General features: G+C 40.6%; 1 protein-coding gene across 5 annotated transcripts in view; it reads right to left on the bottom strand.

Annotated features, from left to right (window-relative positions):
- STK31 (serine/threonine kinase 31) overlaps positions 1-19,133 on the bottom strand; it is a 119,439-nt gene extending 100,306 nt beyond the window's left edge. For all 5 annotated transcript variants that reach the window (XM_019508586.1, XM_019508588.1, XM_019508587.1 and 2 more), the window contains exons 1-7: positions 19,090-19,133; positions 17,286-17,324; positions 17,129-17,181; positions 13,719-13,817; positions 11,796-11,870; positions 8,121-8,279; positions 1,806-2,158 (exon numbers count right to left, since the gene is read on the bottom strand). In XM_019508586.1, coding sequence (XP_019364131.1) covers positions 1,806-2,158; positions 8,121-8,279; positions 11,796-11,870; positions 13,719-13,817; positions 17,129-17,181; positions 17,286-17,313 — 767 coding nt within the window. In that variant the 5' untranslated portion in view covers positions 17,314-17,324; positions 19,090-19,133. The remainder of the gene's footprint in view (positions 1-1,805; positions 2,159-8,120; positions 8,280-11,795; positions 11,871-13,718; positions 13,818-17,128; positions 17,182-17,285; positions 17,325-19,089) is intronic.
- Positions 19,134-19,360: the final 227 nt, after the last annotated feature.

Here is a 19,360-nt window from a genome sequence, read left to right as displayed (position 1 = left end):
CCAGCTCCCCAGGTAGAAACCCCTTACCCAGGTAAGTGATGCAAGTCAGGTAAGCAGAGGGAGCAGGTTTCCCCCTCCCTCAGGAATGCAGCCAGCTCCAGTTCCCTAAAGAGACAGGCTGAGGGTGCGGTCCCCTGTGTGCTGGGCCCACCCTGATTGAATGGTCACAGCACAGAGATTTAAATCACTGTGTCACAGGGCAGAGATTTTTTGGGGAGAAACCAAGGTGGCTTTCTGCCACACTGACTAGTTAAAATTATTCAGGGATGAGGCAGTTTACTAGAAAGCTACTTTAGATGTACATCCAATTATAGTTCCAACAAACATCGATGTGGACATTTATTTTGATCGTCTAGTTCTGAATATAAAATTGCAGTCCACACTGTGGGGGAAGGCCGCTCTCAACTGCTTCAGTGGTGCTCTAGAAATTCCTAAATAGTTTAGCCAACTATGAAGTGCCAGTGATTTAAAAAAAAAAAAAGATTTATTCTGCTATCTTAAGTTTCTAGGTGCTGAGCATTATCTTTTCCACTCACAAATCTTTCCCTTGGTAGCTAGTTCCCATGGCAATCCTACATACCATAACGATGAGTCTCCTTATAAAGAATACTGATGACGGCAGTCACCAAACCCCAATGACCTCTTGCCAATGTAAGATGAGACACACCATAGACAGACATACCTTTTTTCCCCCTAAGGCTTACTTTGAATTATGACTGTTGGCTTTATTTCATAGGAACATAAAATTTTTCTCCCACACTAATAAATAGCCAAACAGTACTTGTCCTTCTAGAAAAAAAAATGTATTTTACATTCTACATAATTGGCAATTAAATGGTTTCAACAGAATTATTGATTCCACATAATTGGCAATGGAAGCGTTCAGGTAAATTAAGAGTCTTCATCTCTGCAGAGATTTATTGCTTCAGATACAAATCTAAGGCCATGTATAGATGAAACAAGAGGCGTGTGTGCATGACACTTTGAAACAGGCAAAATGCTTTTGCACCACTTTAATAGTGTTGGTGTTTGCACACCTCGGCAGCGTATTGCACATTAATTCCAGCCGCTGTAGGAAATTCAGTAGCATAACACGCCTTAAACAACTTGGGGCACAACAAACTAAAAAGTATTCAAGGAGTTTTAGTTTGCTGCCCCTACAGCTGCAGAGTGAAGCACCGGGCTCCATGCAGCTCCACAGCTCTGTAGGAAGCCCTGCAGGGAACCTGGCAGCAGCCCAGGAAAGCAGTGAGCCTGATCTTTCCCCCTCCACCAAAGCCTGTCTACCTGGACTGTGCGGGGGCCCGGTGCTTCCCTCCATGGCTGCAGTGCCCCCCTGGGACCTCCCAAGCTGGGTACCTGTGGGCAGATGCCACCTGGGGGAGGGCCACCGCTGCCGCAGGGGGGAGCACCATCCCACCCCGGCAGCCCAGGGACCACTCCGACCACTGGCAGCTTGCCCTCCCCTCCCTGCCGAAGAGGCAGGTAAGTCAGCGGGGTGTGCACACAACACAGGGTTTTAAATCAGCCCTAAATTGAAGCAGTGTTTTTTAAGACCCACTGCTTCTATTTAGGGCCCCCGTTTCGTCTACACATGCCCTAAGACCATACTTTAAACAATCATCAGAAATACAACCTGCATAAAAATGTTCTAGTTAGTTAAAAAAGCACAAACATTTGTAGAAGACAAAACATCTTAGCTATATATTTATCTTTTTTTTTGTCTTCACACCACCTCTCTTGCTCATACCCTTTGGTCTAACTGAAACACCACCACACTCATCTATCACCCTCTGTTGTCTTACTTGGCAAGTGGCATATGGTTTCCAGTAGAATTCCTTAGGCTGGTAGCTAGCTGGTCACCAAAACATGCTTTTCTTCTGCTGTACACTGCAGGGTTGCACCTGTTTGCCCACAAGGGAACTGAACCTTTTACATTCCAAGCCAGGCACTGAACTGAATCTGAATTTTTCTCTTCACAGCTGCTAGCATTGGGAGGAAACTTGCATTTTTCAGCAAACCCCTTCTTAACCATCTCTTCCCCGATATCCACTTCTCCACATTCTGCCTGGGCAACAATGGTACCATCCTGATATAGCGCTTTGTGTCGCATCCTTATCTTTTTTTCAAAAGTTAGGCTGCATAAGAACTTCCTCCCCTGTAAAAGAAAATTTTGCAGAAGTTATAAAAACTGCTCATAATGAATAGTTTCTTCTTCAACTCAACTTACTTTCCACTAGTAAATGGACTTATTGAAGACAAGAATCCCCAAACTTTAAAAAGATATGAATGGCAGTTGTAAGTTAGATGTCCACAATTCCATTGACCTGCAATCAAAATTGGGTACTTAACTACCCTTAAGCAGTTTTGGAGATCCCAGGCAACACTAGTATCTAATAGTATTGTACAAAGGTTATCCTTTCAGTAATACAAGGGGCGGTCTTATTTTAATTATTGTTGTGGTTTATGACATTCTTTTAACCTCCATTTTTGCCAGCATTTTATAACCATAGTCGCATAAATAATTTGCCATGAGTTTAAATATAGCTTAAAACTATCTCCCATTTAAGTCCTCACTACTATAGAGTATATTAAAATAAAAGTAGTGGTCGGCTACATATCCACAACCTGAAATGGAACACAATATAAATTTCATAGATTTTATAGACATTAGAGCTGGAAGGGACCTTGGAAAATCGAGTCCAGCCCACTGCCCAAGAGGCAGGCAGTCAGCTGGGGTCATTGGATCCCAGCAAGATAAGCATCCAAATTTCTCCTGAAGGCCTTCAACATAGGTGCTTGAACCACCTCTGATGGCAGGCTGTTCAAGACCCTGGAGGCTTGGACAGTGAAGAAATTCTTCCTTATGTCCAGCCTGAGATGGTCTTGTAGGAGTTTATAACCACTCAACCTTGTCATCCCTTTGGGCGCTCTAGTGAACAATCGTTCCCCAGATCCTGGTGAACACCCCGATAAATTTATAGGTGGCCATCAGAGATCACCCCTGAGCCTGCGCTTTTCCAGGCTAAAAAGTCCCATAGCTCTCAGCCTATTGTCGTAAGGTCTGTTTTCCTGACCTCTGATCATGCGCGTGGCTCTTCTCTGGACTCTCTCACGCTTCTCCACATCCTTTTTGAATCGTGCAGCCAAAACTGGATGCAATACCCCAGCTGCAGCCTCACCAAGGCCGAGTACAAGGGGAGAATGACATCCCGGGATTTGCTTGAGAAGCAAATATGGATGCAAGTCGGCATTTTGCTTACTTTACTAGCGACAGCATCACATTGAAGGCTCATGTTCATCTTGTGGTCAATCATGACCCTCAAGTCCCTTTCATCTGTAGCACTAACCAGCAAAGCACTGCCTAGCCTATAAGGATGCTGGAGGTTTTTCCTCCCAAGGTGGAGAACCTTGCATTTTTCGGTGTTAAACACCATCAAGTTCTCATCTTCCCATTTCCTGAGCCTGTCAATGATAAATGAATTATTACATAATCAAACACTACATTAAATCTAAAAGTTGAAACATCACTTAGTCAAAAAAAAAAAAAAAGGAAATGCTGGAACTGAAGTTTCCCTTTCCTTGGATGCTTTTGTTGGAGTTGTTTTTTTCCTGGAGGAGGAGAGGGTGGTGAAAATATCTTCAGACCAAACAGAACACAAGCACAGGAAATTAAAGTTCACACAACTGCATTTTGACAAAGCCATCTGTAAACAGTTTGTTATAATGGATCCCGTTAGGCAACCCTAACAGAGTGGTTACCAGTCACAACTATAGCATCAACCTAGCCTAGGTACAGACATTCAAAAAACCCAAGGCAGAATCAATCTAAGTTGCATAGTCTTCGGTAAGTGGCATAGTTTAGAGCTGTAGTGAACAAAACATCTTCCCTTTGCAGGTGCAGGGAGAACAAATTCTAAGACCAGGTTCCATCATTTTTAAACCAGTCCGTGTGCGCCACACTTCTGTCCTATTACAGGTATAGACCACTTTTGTATACCAAACTGATGCTGTTATGGGTATAGACCAGTTTCCAATAATTTATATCAGTAAATGTGTAATGTCTGTACCTGGCCTGAACCAACCAATTCTCTTCTGTACCATTGATTATAAACAAGAAGCAAATTCACATTTGTTTCTGGCAAGAAGGTGTTTTTCTAGCTCTGTCCTTTCAACCTGTATTTATTCTACCTAAATTTACTGATTTATTTTCTGTAGCACCAATCACCGTGGTATTGGAGCAAATCACAAACTTGGATGGATTTATCAGTGCCCTTGTCATTTAGGAACATACTTTTTCCTTTAAAGATGGAGAGAGAGAGCCATGTTATTTGTTCAACGCCACAGAGAATATGAAGCAGATTCTGGAAAAAAGCCCAAAAAAAATAGTACTCCTAAAACAACAAGATCACCCTCCTTTTTGCCGAGACAGGTTCTCAATGAGTTAAGACGGCCATTTTAGTTTTTGGAAGTAAATGGCAAGAGATCAGACTATGTTCCAAGTATCCCACAATGCCCCTGGCCTTGGTGAACCACCAGAGATGTGAGTTTTCTGAAAAATTTTGAATTGGAAAATTTTTCTGGAAATTTGTCAATGTCCTAAACAGAGCGTGATCTAATTTAGCATGTTTATTTGACTTGTATTTAATAAACAAAACTAAAAAAAAGTACCCCGTGTAAATTTTAGGTCCCAATAGCCACAAGTATTTAAACAAAAATATATGATTAGAAAAAAAAAATTAAGTACAGCACACTTAATCCGGTTTAAATGTTATACTCAAACAAATTCAAAGCTTTATGTGGAAAGAAATTATTTTTATTGGAATACTTGTAAAAATGCAAAGGCAATACACAATAGCATGTACTTCCTTACACTGTCTAAGAAAAAAAACGAAGGCACTGAAAACTGTTGACACTCACTTTAGCACACCCAAAGAAATGTGCATGATATACTGTGCCATGATATGTCGTCCACTCATCTATTTCAACAGAGTTTAACTTTCTTCTGCTGAGGTCATTGCGGCACCTCCAGTTTCACTGTCACTAGCCGTAGAATCACTTGCACTAATATTAGTTCCATTTCAGAATCAGATTAAGGCAAATCTGATTCAGAACTACTTGAACCACATTCTCTTTTGCTAAAGGATGGTTTTACCAATGAGTCTATGGGCAAGGACATCTTATCAGCACACTGCATCTTCCTCACTAATTGTGCTTTTGACCGATTCTCCAGAAGCAAGAGATTGAGATATAGAAACAAACTTAGAGGTAGGTTCATTTGTTAATCTATTCCTCTTTTTTGTCCTGATTGAGCTGAAAGCCTTCCATTTCCATTCACAAGAACCTGCTATTGGTGGAATGCTTAGGATCCATACAGCAATCCTGGACAACAACTGGGTATTACAGTATCCCTTCCAACATGTGAGAGGAGACATTCTCTGCTGCCCGCCAAATGTCTTTGCTCCAAAGCTTTTCTTTTGCACAGTACTAGGCATTGTCTGTCATCACGGCTATTCGATGTTGGGGACATTCTTAAGCTACTTCCAGAATTGTATTGAGAACAATACATAATTCATCTTCTGATAGATGCTGTCCTCTCTGTTGAGGATCCAAAAGGTTTTGCTCTCATCCAGTTCACCTGGCAGCAAACTCAGATCTCTCAGTAAACATTTATTTTACTACTTCTTTTTTGGATAGAGGTGAAGGAGGCAAAAAGCTCAATTCAGTTGTCTCAATTCATTCAGTTGTCCAAATATCCCTGGAATATTTGAAAGGTTTGGTGCATCTCCTTCAAGTTTCTCGATAGCCACTGAAACTCAAAGTAGCAAACTGAATGCTCCTTGAACTCGAACCCAGAACACACCAATGTCGAGAATCTGCTTCCAAATGTTCACGAGAATAAATCTGGGATACTGTGTCATCTACTGAAGTACAATGCAAACAGTTTTTTGTGCACAGCAAACTATATAAACACTTTGTAGCTGAGCCCCATCTAGTTTCTGCTGGCAATAAAAGTGCACTTTCCTTCCCCTGCTTCTCTTTCTGTAATTTCTTCAAAGTCTAATTAGCAGCCTGATTGCTGAATACCTTCACAATCACTTTGCAATTTGCCGATATGGTCTTCATTGTATTCACACTTTCTATGCCCTTTGCCATAAGATCCAACTCATGAGCAAGGCAACCGAATACTATTACATGTGGATACTTTAACTTTAATATTTGCCATGCAGCTTTCATCTTACTCACATTATCAGTTAAAAGGACTTGTACCCTAGAGGGACCTGCACTTTCAATCTCTTCACTCAGTAATTTGTCTATGTATTCACCTGCATGACAAGAAGATTTGGTAGCAATTGCTTTCAGGAATATTGGTTCAGGTGTTGCTAATATAATGTTCAATAAAGAACTTCCTTGTATATCAGTCCATCCATCTGACATCATAGTCAGCAATTCTGCTTGACCAATCCTTTGAATAACCACTGTTTGAACTCTATCTTAGTCCCTAAGAGAGAATGTGATAAGCGATAATGTGATGGTAACTTATATGATAGGCACATGAGTTTGTAACTTTCTCTCCAGTATTGATTTTCACTTATGGAAAGAAGTGTACCACTTGCAAATATAGCTTGAGCTAATGTCTCATCTGCTTTTTCTTGATCTACTTTTGACATTTTGTCCACAAAGCTTGACGGTCTTGAACAGCTACTCATGGTGGATCGTAGACCTGGTAACAGTGATCTTGAAAGCGAGGATCCTGCTGCTTCTTCCCCCAGACCCAGCAGCTCAACATTTTCATTTTCCATTTTTTGCAAATCTGCTATTTCACTTGAGCTACCACGTTCCTGCAACAAAATGGGGAAAGATTTCTATTTTAGCCTATTCTAGTCTGGCCTCATCCATCAGAAGCAGCAGCAAGGAGCTTGCTTCCCCACTTCCTGCCAGAAAGAACACTCTGATGCTCAATTTGCTGCTATGCTTAGCCAAAGGGAAGCATAGTCTGGCCTCTGCCATCAGGCAGAGAATTAAGCTCCCTCTGCTGGGTTGAAATATTTAACTATTATGATGTTGGGTTTTTTTTAATTACTGTTAAGCTTAAGCCACTTTGGGTGCTTAGTGCAAGCAGAAAAGCAGGAAACAACTATTTTAAATAAACAAACAAACAATAGTCCAGAGTTGCATTAACAACTTTTAAAATTATAATATTTTAAAACCGTATAGATGCTAGTCTATACTGCGTGTTTACGATATTAATTTGTTTACTTACATAGGATTCCTGAAGTAGACTTTTCTCAGATGATGTTGTTCCACCACTTCATTGTATTAGCTTTCTGTATGGGGCTTGTACTCTTTCAGAACAGTTTCTACATGCTATTAAATGTTTCTTCATTCTTGTTGCATTGCTAACATACTCCTGCCTGCAATATTTACATCTGCCAACTTTCTTCCTTCCTTCAGTGACTTGAATTTCACTATAATGATGCCACACACTAGTTTTTTTTCTGATTAGGCATTATTATGGCTACTTGAAACTAAAAGCACTAAAAACTAACACATCTTACGCAAACCCTTCCAACTTCCCCAACTCAAAAAGAAATGAGACACTGCTCTGTGTTTGCTGAACTGAAAGTGAAACAAACATTAATCACAGCTGTAGTTTTAGCTTTGCTTTCAGATGCAGTCTGAGATCAAATAAGAATTTTAGCTTTGGTTTTGATATGATGCACAGCCAATTAGGTGAATTCACAACTTGATTTTTGGTTTGGATTATTATGTGAATGTATTTACCCTCCTGTTTACAAATCAATACAACATACATGTACTCTCTCACATACTTCTTAGGGATAATCACCTGAAAAATCACTCATTACAACTCTGAAACTGCCAAGCTTGCCTAATATTGTACTGACATCCATTCATTGTTACTAACGAATTTTATGAAACAATTAATTTTTAGAAATGGAAAATTTCCCATAGGAAAAACATTAGAAAATTTTCTGCTCCACATCTCTGAGAGTAACTACATTTTCAACAGTCATCCTTCAGGAACTGCTACTGTGGATAATTTGGCTTTATGTTATATAGGTCCTTACACAAATATTTATCAAAAGTCTTAAACTTACCTGATCAAACTGGTTTAAGTCTTGATTAGGTGGAATCTGTAGTCCCCAAAATCTGTACTTTTTAGCCACTTCAGGGAATTGCAATTTCCATGGAATCTCAACTATATCTGATCGATTTAGAATTTCAGAATTTCCATAATCAATGTAGAACACTTGGCACTACACAATAAAATAAGTAAGTACAGAAGCTTAATTTTATTATAATCATCTTACTGTAATATGTTGAGTCTTATTAAAAAAACATTAAATATTTTGAATTGTTCTTTATGGAACAATACATACATCCTGCAGCTGATCAAGGGCAACAGGTAATCACTTGTAAGAACAAACCTACTAAGAAGTTCACCCTCAAAACTGACTGGACTACAAATACAGCCTTAATTTACAAATAACAGTTATCATCTCACACTACTGTGCCACTCTTATAGTCCACATAATTTGTTTTCAAACTCAAGACTCTTCCATTTTGTGCTTAAAAAATCCTGAGCACTTGTTATTCTCAACTCTTCTTCACAGCAGAAACTAATCACTGCTCACAACTCCATTTACTCCTCTAGCTGATTTAAGGCAACATTTGCCTCCTCTTTCCAAATATAAATGTCCTTCATTTCAGAACAACAAGGCTATAACAACCACAAGCTTTATGCCAGCTGTTCCCAAACTGTGGGTCACAACCCCAAATGGGATCACAACATCAGCAGTTGGGAGTCACGAAATTTCTGCTCCCACAGCGGGATGCAGGGCTGAACCAGCTCCAGGCAGGAGCCACCTCTGCAGCCCAGCAGATGGGACCCTAAACTTCTGCGACTCTGTGCAACCCTGTGACTTGGAAGAGGAGGAAGCGCTACACCATCATGGCCAAAGTGATGCGCGGCAGAGGTGCGTAGCTGTGCCCCCACTACTATCAGGCGGGCAGCAGGCACTTCAAACTTGGTGGCAAAGGTGGTGTGGCACTCTCTCCCATCCCAGGTCCCGCCCACTGGGCTGTGGAGCCCCCAGAGGGAGGGCAACAGGGCAGAGAGCCCCAAGCCCACAGCAAGCAGCCTGCATCCCCCCCACCCCTCTATAGGCTCTTCTCCGACCGTGCCACCCACAGCAGAAGGGATGGGGGGGAAGCAGAAGTTGGGCTCTGCTCTTGCTGCATCAGCTGCTGCCTCCCACAGGTAGCAACCAGGGTTTGGGTGCTGCTGGTGTGGGGTCAAGGGACTGTAGGCCCTGGCTCTAGGGCACCTGGGGGGAGTGGGGAGCTGGAGGTTGGGAGGAAGAGGCACCAGAAGGGCCAGGGGGCTGTGGCGACACTTGGAGGGGTGGGGGACTGCAAGTTGGGAGTCTGGAGCCATGATGAGGAAATGTGGTCATGCTGAGGAAAAGTTTGGGAAGCACTGCTTTATGCACTATTAATAAGCATCTTACAATTTTGTTATGTGACGGAACAATGTTACATGAAAGAGGACCAGGAAGATGCCAGTATGAAATGCATTAAGTGTCTGTCCTCAAAAACAGAAAAGGTCTCTATCATAAGCATTAAGGGGTTTTCTCTAATGCCTTGGCTAGTGAAGGTAAGGGTTGGGGGGCAGCGAAGAGTTTTGTCTTTTTTTTAAGTCAGGACAGCCTTTAAAAAAAACATACCAACTGTTCATTAACCCAATTCAGCCCATTCAATACAATTCTCACAGTGGATGCTTCGGGTTTTATGGCCCAACCCAGAATGATTACAAGTGAGCCTAAAAAGTAAGACTGTTTGGAGTTTCAAAGTTATATGATTCTACTGCAGTTATGCTAGTTTCTCAGTAGATCTACAAAGCTATTTTAACATAAAAGCAGATTCACTCTTACTAGGCACCTAAGTCTTTGAATAGCAAGCTAATTCTTTTCAGGAAATTTAATATCCCTTATTTTCACACACACAACACATTTTCACCCCCAAAATCAGTCCCCTCAAAAATCAAGGTATATATCTTAAGTGAGAAAAACAATTTTTCTGCCCACAATGAAAGCCCTGCCACTGATTCTTACTCCAAAACCAAATGTCCAACAGCATCAGTGGCACTTCTTTTCTGGCAGCTGAGGGAGTCAACTGATTAAATGATTCACTGTTCTTCATTCCACACGTGTTAACAATAGTCTTTCCTTTTTAATGGCCTTGATGTTCTACTTATCAAACTGACCTTCCTACTGGCCATTCTGCTGTCTGCTAACTACTCCTGGTGTCTCTCCTCTTACTTCACAGCCTTGAAGAATTTCTCTCTCCATCCCTGTTCTACGTAAGGAAATATTGTTTTGGGGAAGGCAGAATAAAAAAAAAGGTGTGCATTTTATCCTGCGTCATGTTGTACAAGAAAAAACATGGTATATTATATAAAAAGACATTTCAGCTGAGATTTCCAAAGCACTCAACATTCACTTGAAGGGTTTAAATTTCCATGGGCACAATTATTTCAAAAGAAGCAGTGATAACACAAAAGTGATTGAAAATCCCATCCAAAAAGTGTATAATATCCTCATTTACTTGCCCTCAAATAACTAAGAAGCTCCAACTGGAATCCTGTATTACACCTTGAGTTCTTTTTAAATGAAGGGGTCATTTAGGAAGCATACAAATTTTCTCTCTCTAAGCTTAAACTTTTTAATGCTAAAATAAATTTGACACTGATAACTTTCCAGATTTAAAGCTAGCTATGAGATGATGCAGGAAAACATGGCAGAAGGGGGAGAGAATCAGACTGTCTTCATAGGGCAGATGAGAAATCCAAGGAATGTTCAAAGGCAATCATCAGACACTTCAGACTCTGCTCTCTCATGCTTGTCTTGCAGCCTAGGAGCTTCATGAAGAGCCAAATGAAGAATATAAGTATCAGCAATTTCATTTTAGCAATTATTACCAATACTACCATTTTCTCCCCTCAGCACTAGAATAATAGATAATTAGGGTTGGAAAGGATGTCAGGAGTTCATCTAGTCCAACCCCCTGTCCAAAGCTGGAGCATCCCCAACTAAATCATTCTAGCCAAATCTTTGTCAAGCCAGGCCTTAAAAATCTCCAAAGACAGAAATTCCACCACCTCTCTAGGTAACCCATTTCAGGACTTCACTACCACGCTCCTAGTGAGAAGGTTTTTCCTAATATCCAACTTAAACCTCCCTTGCTGCAACCTGAGGCCATTGCTTCTTGTTCTATCATCTGTCACCACTGAGAACAGTCTAGCTCCATCCTCTTTGGAACCACCCTTCAGGTAGTTGAAGGCTGTTGTTAAATTCTCTCTCAGTCGTCTCTTCTCCAGACTAAATAACCTCAATTCCTCAGTCTCTGCTCAGAAATCATGTATTCCAGCCCCAGAACCATTTTTGCTGCCTTGATAAAAATCATCTAGTCTAACCAGGGAATCAAACCTGCAACTTTGGTATTATTAACACCACACTAACTAACTGAGACAAACAGCAATCTCTATTGCCAGATACCATTTCAGAAACGTAAGAATACATATCACTTGGAAAAGATAGATACTCCCAAATTATGCAAATAAAAACATATCATTTTAATGCATGCTATTCACTAATAACTACATGTTTAGAAAAATAAGCCTCAGATGCAGAGTGTTCTTTTGTTTCCACAAATATGTATTCAGAAGTTAAATAGTACAGAATTATAATGCAAGTATAATGTATAGGTCCTGCCTTTTCATCACTGATCACTTGCTGTATTTTACATCTGTACCAGCATTTATCTTCAGAAAAACAGCCTCCATAGATCTGTTTAACAGGAAAAAAAGTAGTATTGTGTAAGTGTAAGTGAAGCTCAAGATGATACAATCCATTACAAACTTTATTTTACAGTATATATTGTGGTTATTTGCACAATACGGAAGCAGACTGACATTCTACCTAACCCAGTATGGTCTCAGCTACGAGCACATGCCAAATACTTCAAAAATAATACATTGCACAGCTAGATGCGTTATCTCAAAGAAAATTTTGGCAAAGACATCGCAAAACATTTTTTGCATCCGATTCATAAAGATTTGCTCTTTCTGCTGCACTGCAACTATTTTACTATGTAATACGTCCATAACACCACAGATTTCTGGAGGTAAATTGAAAAAGGTAAGGCTCTGGTCACAAAAACTTTCCTGCACGCAAAAACAAATCAAGATCCTATCTGCCGTTCAAGGTGCAAGACCATTTGCTACAAATGTCATGGACAAATGGGCTACCTGGAGCATTCCAATCAGCGAGGGTACAGATGCACGAGGGTGAAGCAGTACTTCAAAAATGACACTCAAAAATAAGAACATCTTTGAAGTGCTTTCTGGAACATCTGTACATGCCAATGGTCTTCCAGCATCCCAGTGCCTTGCTCCTCCCCCCGACACCCCATAAGAGCAAAGGCCAGAAGGCACCCCCTTGTGGGAGAATAGTACTTCACAAACATCTTTAACTGCTTGGAAGGGAAACCATCTACACTGCACTGACTTTTAAGCACTCTGGGATTCAGAGTACTTGGCAAAAGTAGGATGCCTTAATCTTGGCAGGCATATACATATAAAACAAAAACATTTCACTATTCCTCTATCTGCATACTTCATTTGTAAAATAGTTTAGAAATGCCAGTTGTGTACTACTTCTGTCAGTGAGTTTAACTGACAATTTGTTCACTGTGCACAGGACAGCACACAATCCTTTGAGAGCCTGCATGCTCCCATGGAACCATTTGCTGAAAACCAGTATAATTCTGTAACTAAGGCTGCTTACAGATGAGAACCCCTGCCCAAAAAACAGTGCTTTATTTGAAGCTCAGCATGCCTCCACATCAAGTGCAGCACATGCCCAGAAGAGGCATCAGCTATTAGATAAAAGCACCAAGAATCCCCACTGAAGCGCCCAATATATACAGATGCTGGGAAGCAGAGTCAAACTAATGTGATGTCTTTTCTGGTAAAGGCTGTTTTCTGGGTTTTCTTTCACATCTGTCAGCAGCCTAAAAGACTATCAACATGCCTACTAGACAGAGACATAGTTAAGATTTAAATTGTAACCATCACTGTGGTATTTCCTAGGTGTCTTGGTTAACTGTGTAACCCAAATATTTACAAATTATGCATATCTTAATAGCTTTTTTAATGGAATTAAATCTAAAGCTAAGAAAGAGTCAATACCCCAACACAAAACAAGAATTGCCCCCGAAGAATATCCAGGGTATATTTGTTTTTTTTAACTGAGAGAATAAAGATCCGAAATATCAAAAAGCAAGAAAATACCTAAGAATTTAGTTACATAAAATAATCTGCTACTGTAGAGTCTCCCTTACTCACCTTTGGCTCTTCTTCCCTGCCATCCCCCACCCCTCCCCTGTTCTACCTTTTGTCTTCCTAATTTCCAGTGTATAGCTCACTGACATTGTCACACTTTTAGCTTCTTTCATTCCTTTGAGTCCCACAGACTCCCTATGCCTGAAGAAGAGTGATTGTACCCAAAAGTTTGCAAAGAACTTTTTTCCAACTATTCAGCTTGTCTAATAAAAGATAGCACATCTACCCAAAAAACCTTGCCTGCTTTTCATGTTTATGAAAAAAAAAATCATCTCAATTACAAGCTACTAACCTTATTAAGATCAGGATTGCCAAAAATTGAGTTTGCCTGAGGACACACTTCAGCCAGTGCACAGCTTAATTTCAAGATGTCATCATTACTATTGATATTCTAAAAATATGAAGAGGTTAAGAAGCATTAGCTAGTATTTTTGTATGCTTTTAAACACCTATTACCAAGGCAACCAGCTTTCAGGGAAAAAAATTCAGGACACTTCTGGACCACAAGAACAAATTCCAGTGCTGGTTAGGGTACCTGTCTTAGGGCACAGACAGAAGTTACATTTGTTGTACACTCAGCTCCTTGAAAGCTCCTGAAAAGCCCTGCCCTGACAGCAATGTAGAGCATTTTAAAAGTCCCTAACTGCATGACAAATTAACCCTCATTATATGATGGTTCAAACGAAGACTCTCTTAAAGAGGAGCACTTTTAACTTGTCTAATCAGATGGCTGGGCACATGCAGCCCAGGCCCACCCCTAGTGCCATCTGTACTATAGGTGGGAGGGACAAGAGATATTGGAAGGGAAAGAGAAGGACCTTTGACCATTTTAGGATTTTATTTACTTATTTATTTTTCAAATTCAAAACAACAGTTCCATTTCAGGAACTCTCTGGAGAGACCACAGCAAAGCCCCATAAAATCTGGGATTATTGTCTATTAACACAACCAAAAGTCATCCAAATCATTTAGTTATCTCAGGACCATTGCCATGTCTTAACTTTCTCCCTTCCCAGTTCCAAATTGCATTTATGTTTGCCCTCAATTTCTTTCAAATACTAGTAAACAGGAGGTGAGGAACCAGATCCAAGAGAAATAAATAATTCTAGAAGAATATTAGCCTGAAAAATTATTTAATAGATGAATCAGTTTTAGAGTCTGTAAAACTACACAAAAGATCTTACTAAAATTTGTAAAAAGAAAAAAAACACCACCACAGTATTTGAATCCTAACAGACAACAGAAACAGAAACATGCATTTAGCACTTTTCCTTTTCCAGCGTTAGGGGAAAAGATGACAACTTGTACGTAATTTGCTTTCTGACATGCAAGGCTTGTTTAAGTTTGGTCCAATGCAAACAATTTTGCTTTTAATTACATGTTTTGATCAAATCGTGTAACTATGGATCAATCACAGTAGCTGGGACACTTACTATGTTTTGTATTTAACCTTCCTTTTCTTAAGGCAAACATACAAAAAAAAAACCACTCCAACACTGGACTAAGACATACAAATTGCATGAGGTTTGAATTATTACGTATTTACAAAAGATATGGTATACAATTCTTATAACTTATCATCTGTACTATCAATATAAACAGAACATTACTTTTTAAACCATCTGGTTAGAAATACTGGCTTACTGGCTAGCAAATATATGCATTTGCTGGAACTGCCTTTACCTCTTTATAATGAAGAAAATAAGGAAAAAAACATATCTAGATTAAGTTTGGTCTGCTTAATATACCTGCAGTACTGTTTTGGTGCATGCATATTCTTCTATACATTGTTTCTCTCAAGTTGACAATTCAGTAAAGCCCCCTCCCCTCATAACTTCCCCCAATCCATTTCCCTCCCACTTGGATCCCCAAGCAATCCTTATTTTTGTGCCATTTACCCATTTCCCTCAATTGTTTACCCTTTGCTATTAGCTTTAAAATGTCTTTACTTCCCCCATTTTCCTAATTTCAGGTCCCAACATTATTGTTTTTAAATCTTTATTATCCCCCTTGAGATATTCGCTCTTCCATTTTTTCTTTTAATCTCCATCTAACTATTATTCACTCCCAGACAGATCCTCTTGAATACCCCTAATTTTGTAGCTTCTCCCAGCCTCCCTGCCCTTCTACTTTGACATATTCTTTCCCCCAAGCTTAAAGAGTCTGACATGCAGTATTACGGTGGTGTTGCTTCTCATTGTCCATGTCATACTCCAGCTGAGATTCTACAGCGCTTTCCATTTAGTTTCTCAATAATTTAAGACCTTCTTTTTCCTCCTTTATAATGTACTGCTGTTCTTGATGTTCAAAAGGAAAATCCCACCTGTATCTTTATTACGTCTCTGAGGAATGCTGTAATTTAATTCAGTTCCTTCCTTCTCCCTAAGATTGCTTGTGATGGACCTTGAAACACTTGTATTTTATATTCTCCCAGAGTAGAATAAAAAGCCTTCTAGCCTTCTTCAGAATCTGCTCTTTTAAAAAACAGAGCAAATGCAGTATTGTCTCTTGATTCGTTTGAACGGAGTACAAAGAGATCTATGTGTTCTATCTACATAGGCTGTTGTCTTTGTTTTCAGCTGTAGGAATGAACAGAATACCTGCTTTAAGTATTCAGCTGGATCTCCCTTCTCCCCACCTTATGGGAGTCCTCTTATTCTTATATTATTTCTTCTCTCACAATTTTCTATATCTTCACTTCTCTCTGCAAGCTCCCGTTTTTCTCACAGTTATAATTTATTTTGCAGATTTACTGCTGATTGCAGCTTTCCCTCCACCTTTTTCTCCAAGTCTATGAACCTGTCCCCATTTCTTTTCTCTCTTCTTCTATTTTATCAAACTGTGCCTCCATAAAGGATTTTAAAGCTCTGATTTCTAAGGTTAACTCACCGAAGTCCTCTTTGGTCAAGTGGGCTGTCTGTTTCTCTGCTCTGCCTCTTCTGTAGCCCCAATACACTGTTCTGAATGAAGATTTCCTAATAGCTTTTCCAATTTGGTCCCTTTACATGAAGTACACATTCTACAAACTTGGGAAATTCTTGCAAGGGAGCATTGGGAAGGTGGGGTCAAGGATCACCAGTATTTGTGGAATGTGCCATCTCTCCCATGCAGGTCTAGCATCAGGTAGCCATCTGCTCTCATGATGTTATATGACCCTACCCATTATATTTTTTATTTATTATAGCCCGTATAAAGATTGGGTGATTATACAGAGAAAGTGGTTATACAAAGGAAAGTGAAACTGGCCATAAAGTTGACAGATAACCAAAAAATAGTCTTTATGTATGTTAAGCACTACTTTTAACAATACACGCATCTTAGGTATTTCACTCCTCCCCCATGTGCACACACATTTCCATCATTTAAAATTAGGTAAAAAATAGACAACTCACACCAAATGGTTATTAAAAATGGTACCAAAACTCCCATAATAACAATGCTTTGTGTTCTATTACTTTTATTTTATTAGAATGTTATATATTTTCATGTAAAAACCCTTGAAGAAGCACCACGATCAACTTTCCAGACTATTCCTGATCCAAGACCTAAAATTTTAACATTCAAAATTTCATGTAGAACCTGCTACAAAATGCCTGCTCAGGCATTTTAATCTTTTGTGTTAGTACACTACTGACATTTCTGGAGGAAATAAGGTAACACACCGTAATCAGAGCATCTTATTCAAAAGTCTGTTTACTTTACCTGTGCCCAAAATGTTACAGCATCTTCCACATGACAGCCTACCACATGTTCAACTAAGGCAAAAGAGAAGAGATTTTAAACCATTCTGAATTTCAAAGAGATTACCTTGTTTTCAAAAAGAAAACAAACAAACAAGCAACCTATGATCTTTGAGTACCTTTGCTGTATCCCAAGTCTTCTTCCATAGCTACAGAACCTGAAACATTGCATCAAAGCATGTATAATTAAATTTAACAATAAGAGAAAGATAGTTTGCCATGTTAGTCTGAAATGCATTAGAAGACAGGGCAGGGTGACACCTCAGACTAACTCATTCAGAGAGGAATAAGCAAGCTATCATAGGCTATAGCCTATTTTGTGGGATCCTATGAATGGACTATTCATAGCATCTGATTAAGTTGGCTGTTGCTCATCCCTCTGAATGTGTTCGTCTAAGATGCCACCCTGCCCCGTCTTCTATTTAATAGTAGAAGTTAAGGAACTAAATTATCTGCTTAACTGGAACTTAATCCTGCATTGATATCTGAAAACTAAAACCTTAGTTTGAACCTGCACAAAGACAGCAGAAACACATTTCAGATTTTTTTTAATTGCTCCATAATATTGCAGATTAAAAACAAAAAACAAAAAAAAACCTTTTTGCCTTTATTGATGGCACCGCCCTCTGCAACAGCGTGCTTTGATTAACAATAAGCTGTTGCTATTATCACTATCACAATTCTCATCCAAACTCCATTGTTTGCCTCACCTATCAGTCACATCTCGTTTTTTTTTCCCCCTAGTCGTAAGCAATGTGAGGCAAGGTCTTTCTATGTAGGTACAAAAATCCCCTTCCCCACCCTATACCCACACACCTGATCTGGGTAGTCTCCATGCTAATACAGAAAATAAATAGGAATGCAAGTCAGGTGATAAAACTTTTCAGATTAAAAAAACAAAAATTAAGTTCTAATGCCTTCAGTTATACAGCTCCATCTTCCTTAATACTGAGTAAGATTTTACTGTATGTTCAGGCACCTATGATGATTCCATACTCAACAATTTTGTACTCCCCCTCTAGAAAAGCACTGTTTTCTCATATCAGAATCGAGTTCAAATTAACACAGGTTGGGTTTTGCTTTTTTTTTTTTTTTTTTGGTTAAAGCTTTTTCACCTGCACCAGTTCTTAAGGAGGCATCAGACTGAAAAAAAACATATATAAAAATGGCTCTCTTACTCGGATCTACTAGCTGCAGTCATTCCAAGCCATGCCTGCTGACCTTGCAAAAAATACTAATTACTCAATCTTTGTTACTGGTGGCACTGGAACCAAAGCCCAGCTTCTTTTTCAGATCCCACTGGTATGCGTGCAGCCCTACAACTTGGAAACAAGTCATCACTCTACAAACAAAACGGAGCTGAAATTCAGCCCAGAACCACAGAAAGCTGCCTGCCAGTCACCCTTGAAGCTTTAAAAGCACTAGAGACAAATATCACAGGCCTGGAAGAAGAAAGCCGCACGCTAGTGCAACTATAACCACCCAAAGAAGCTTGTATATGCACTTTGGGGCCAGTTCCCTCTTTGATGTACTTGGGCAAGGCAAGGTGTGTATTAGCATCCGACCTAGGGTCTGAGGCCATTTCCCAGCCACAGCAGTAGGCAGCACCTGGGAAGGTCCCAATCAAAGGCAGGGCTGCTCTGCCTAGAGAAGCGGGGCTGACCTGGAAGAGCGCTGCAGAGGCAGGATCATCCCTACCCGGCGCGTCCCGCACAAACCCACCGGCCAACCCCAGCAAAACGACGCAGCCCAGCCCGCCCGATTCGCACCGGGAAACGCCAGTTCGAGACAGGCCAGGACGAAATGAGCCCCTCGCGGGCTCGGGAGAACCCAGAGGGGACGTCCTGGGGCCGCCCTCCCGCGTGGCTGCCCCTCCGCCGGCGCAGACCCCACGAGCGCTGCAGGGTTCCGGCTCCAGCTCACCGCTCCACGCACGTGCTCCCGCTACCAGCGCGCCTGTGCAGGAGGCGGGAAACTGGGGGCGGGCAGCGGGTGCGCATGCGCGAGGCAACACCCTTCCACCTCCCCCTGCTGGTGGCTAGGCCGCAGCCAGCCCGCACACTACACGCGGCGCTGCAGCAGAAGAGGCGGGGGTCGTGGCACTGTCTTCGCGCTGTTGATTTTGAAATACGGCTGTATTTGCATTCATGCATTGCAGCCCCCTTTCACCGAGCGCCCCCCCCCCCCCCCCCCC

This window comes from Gavialis gangeticus, unplaced genomic scaffold, assembly GCF_001723915.1.
Source record: "Gavialis gangeticus isolate Ggan-Ray unplaced genomic scaffold, GavGan_comp1, whole genome shotgun sequence".
NCBI lineage: Eukaryota > Metazoa > Chordata > Crocodylia > Gavialidae > Gavialis > Gavialis gangeticus.
This window is presented reverse-complemented; position numbering and strand designations above follow the sequence as displayed.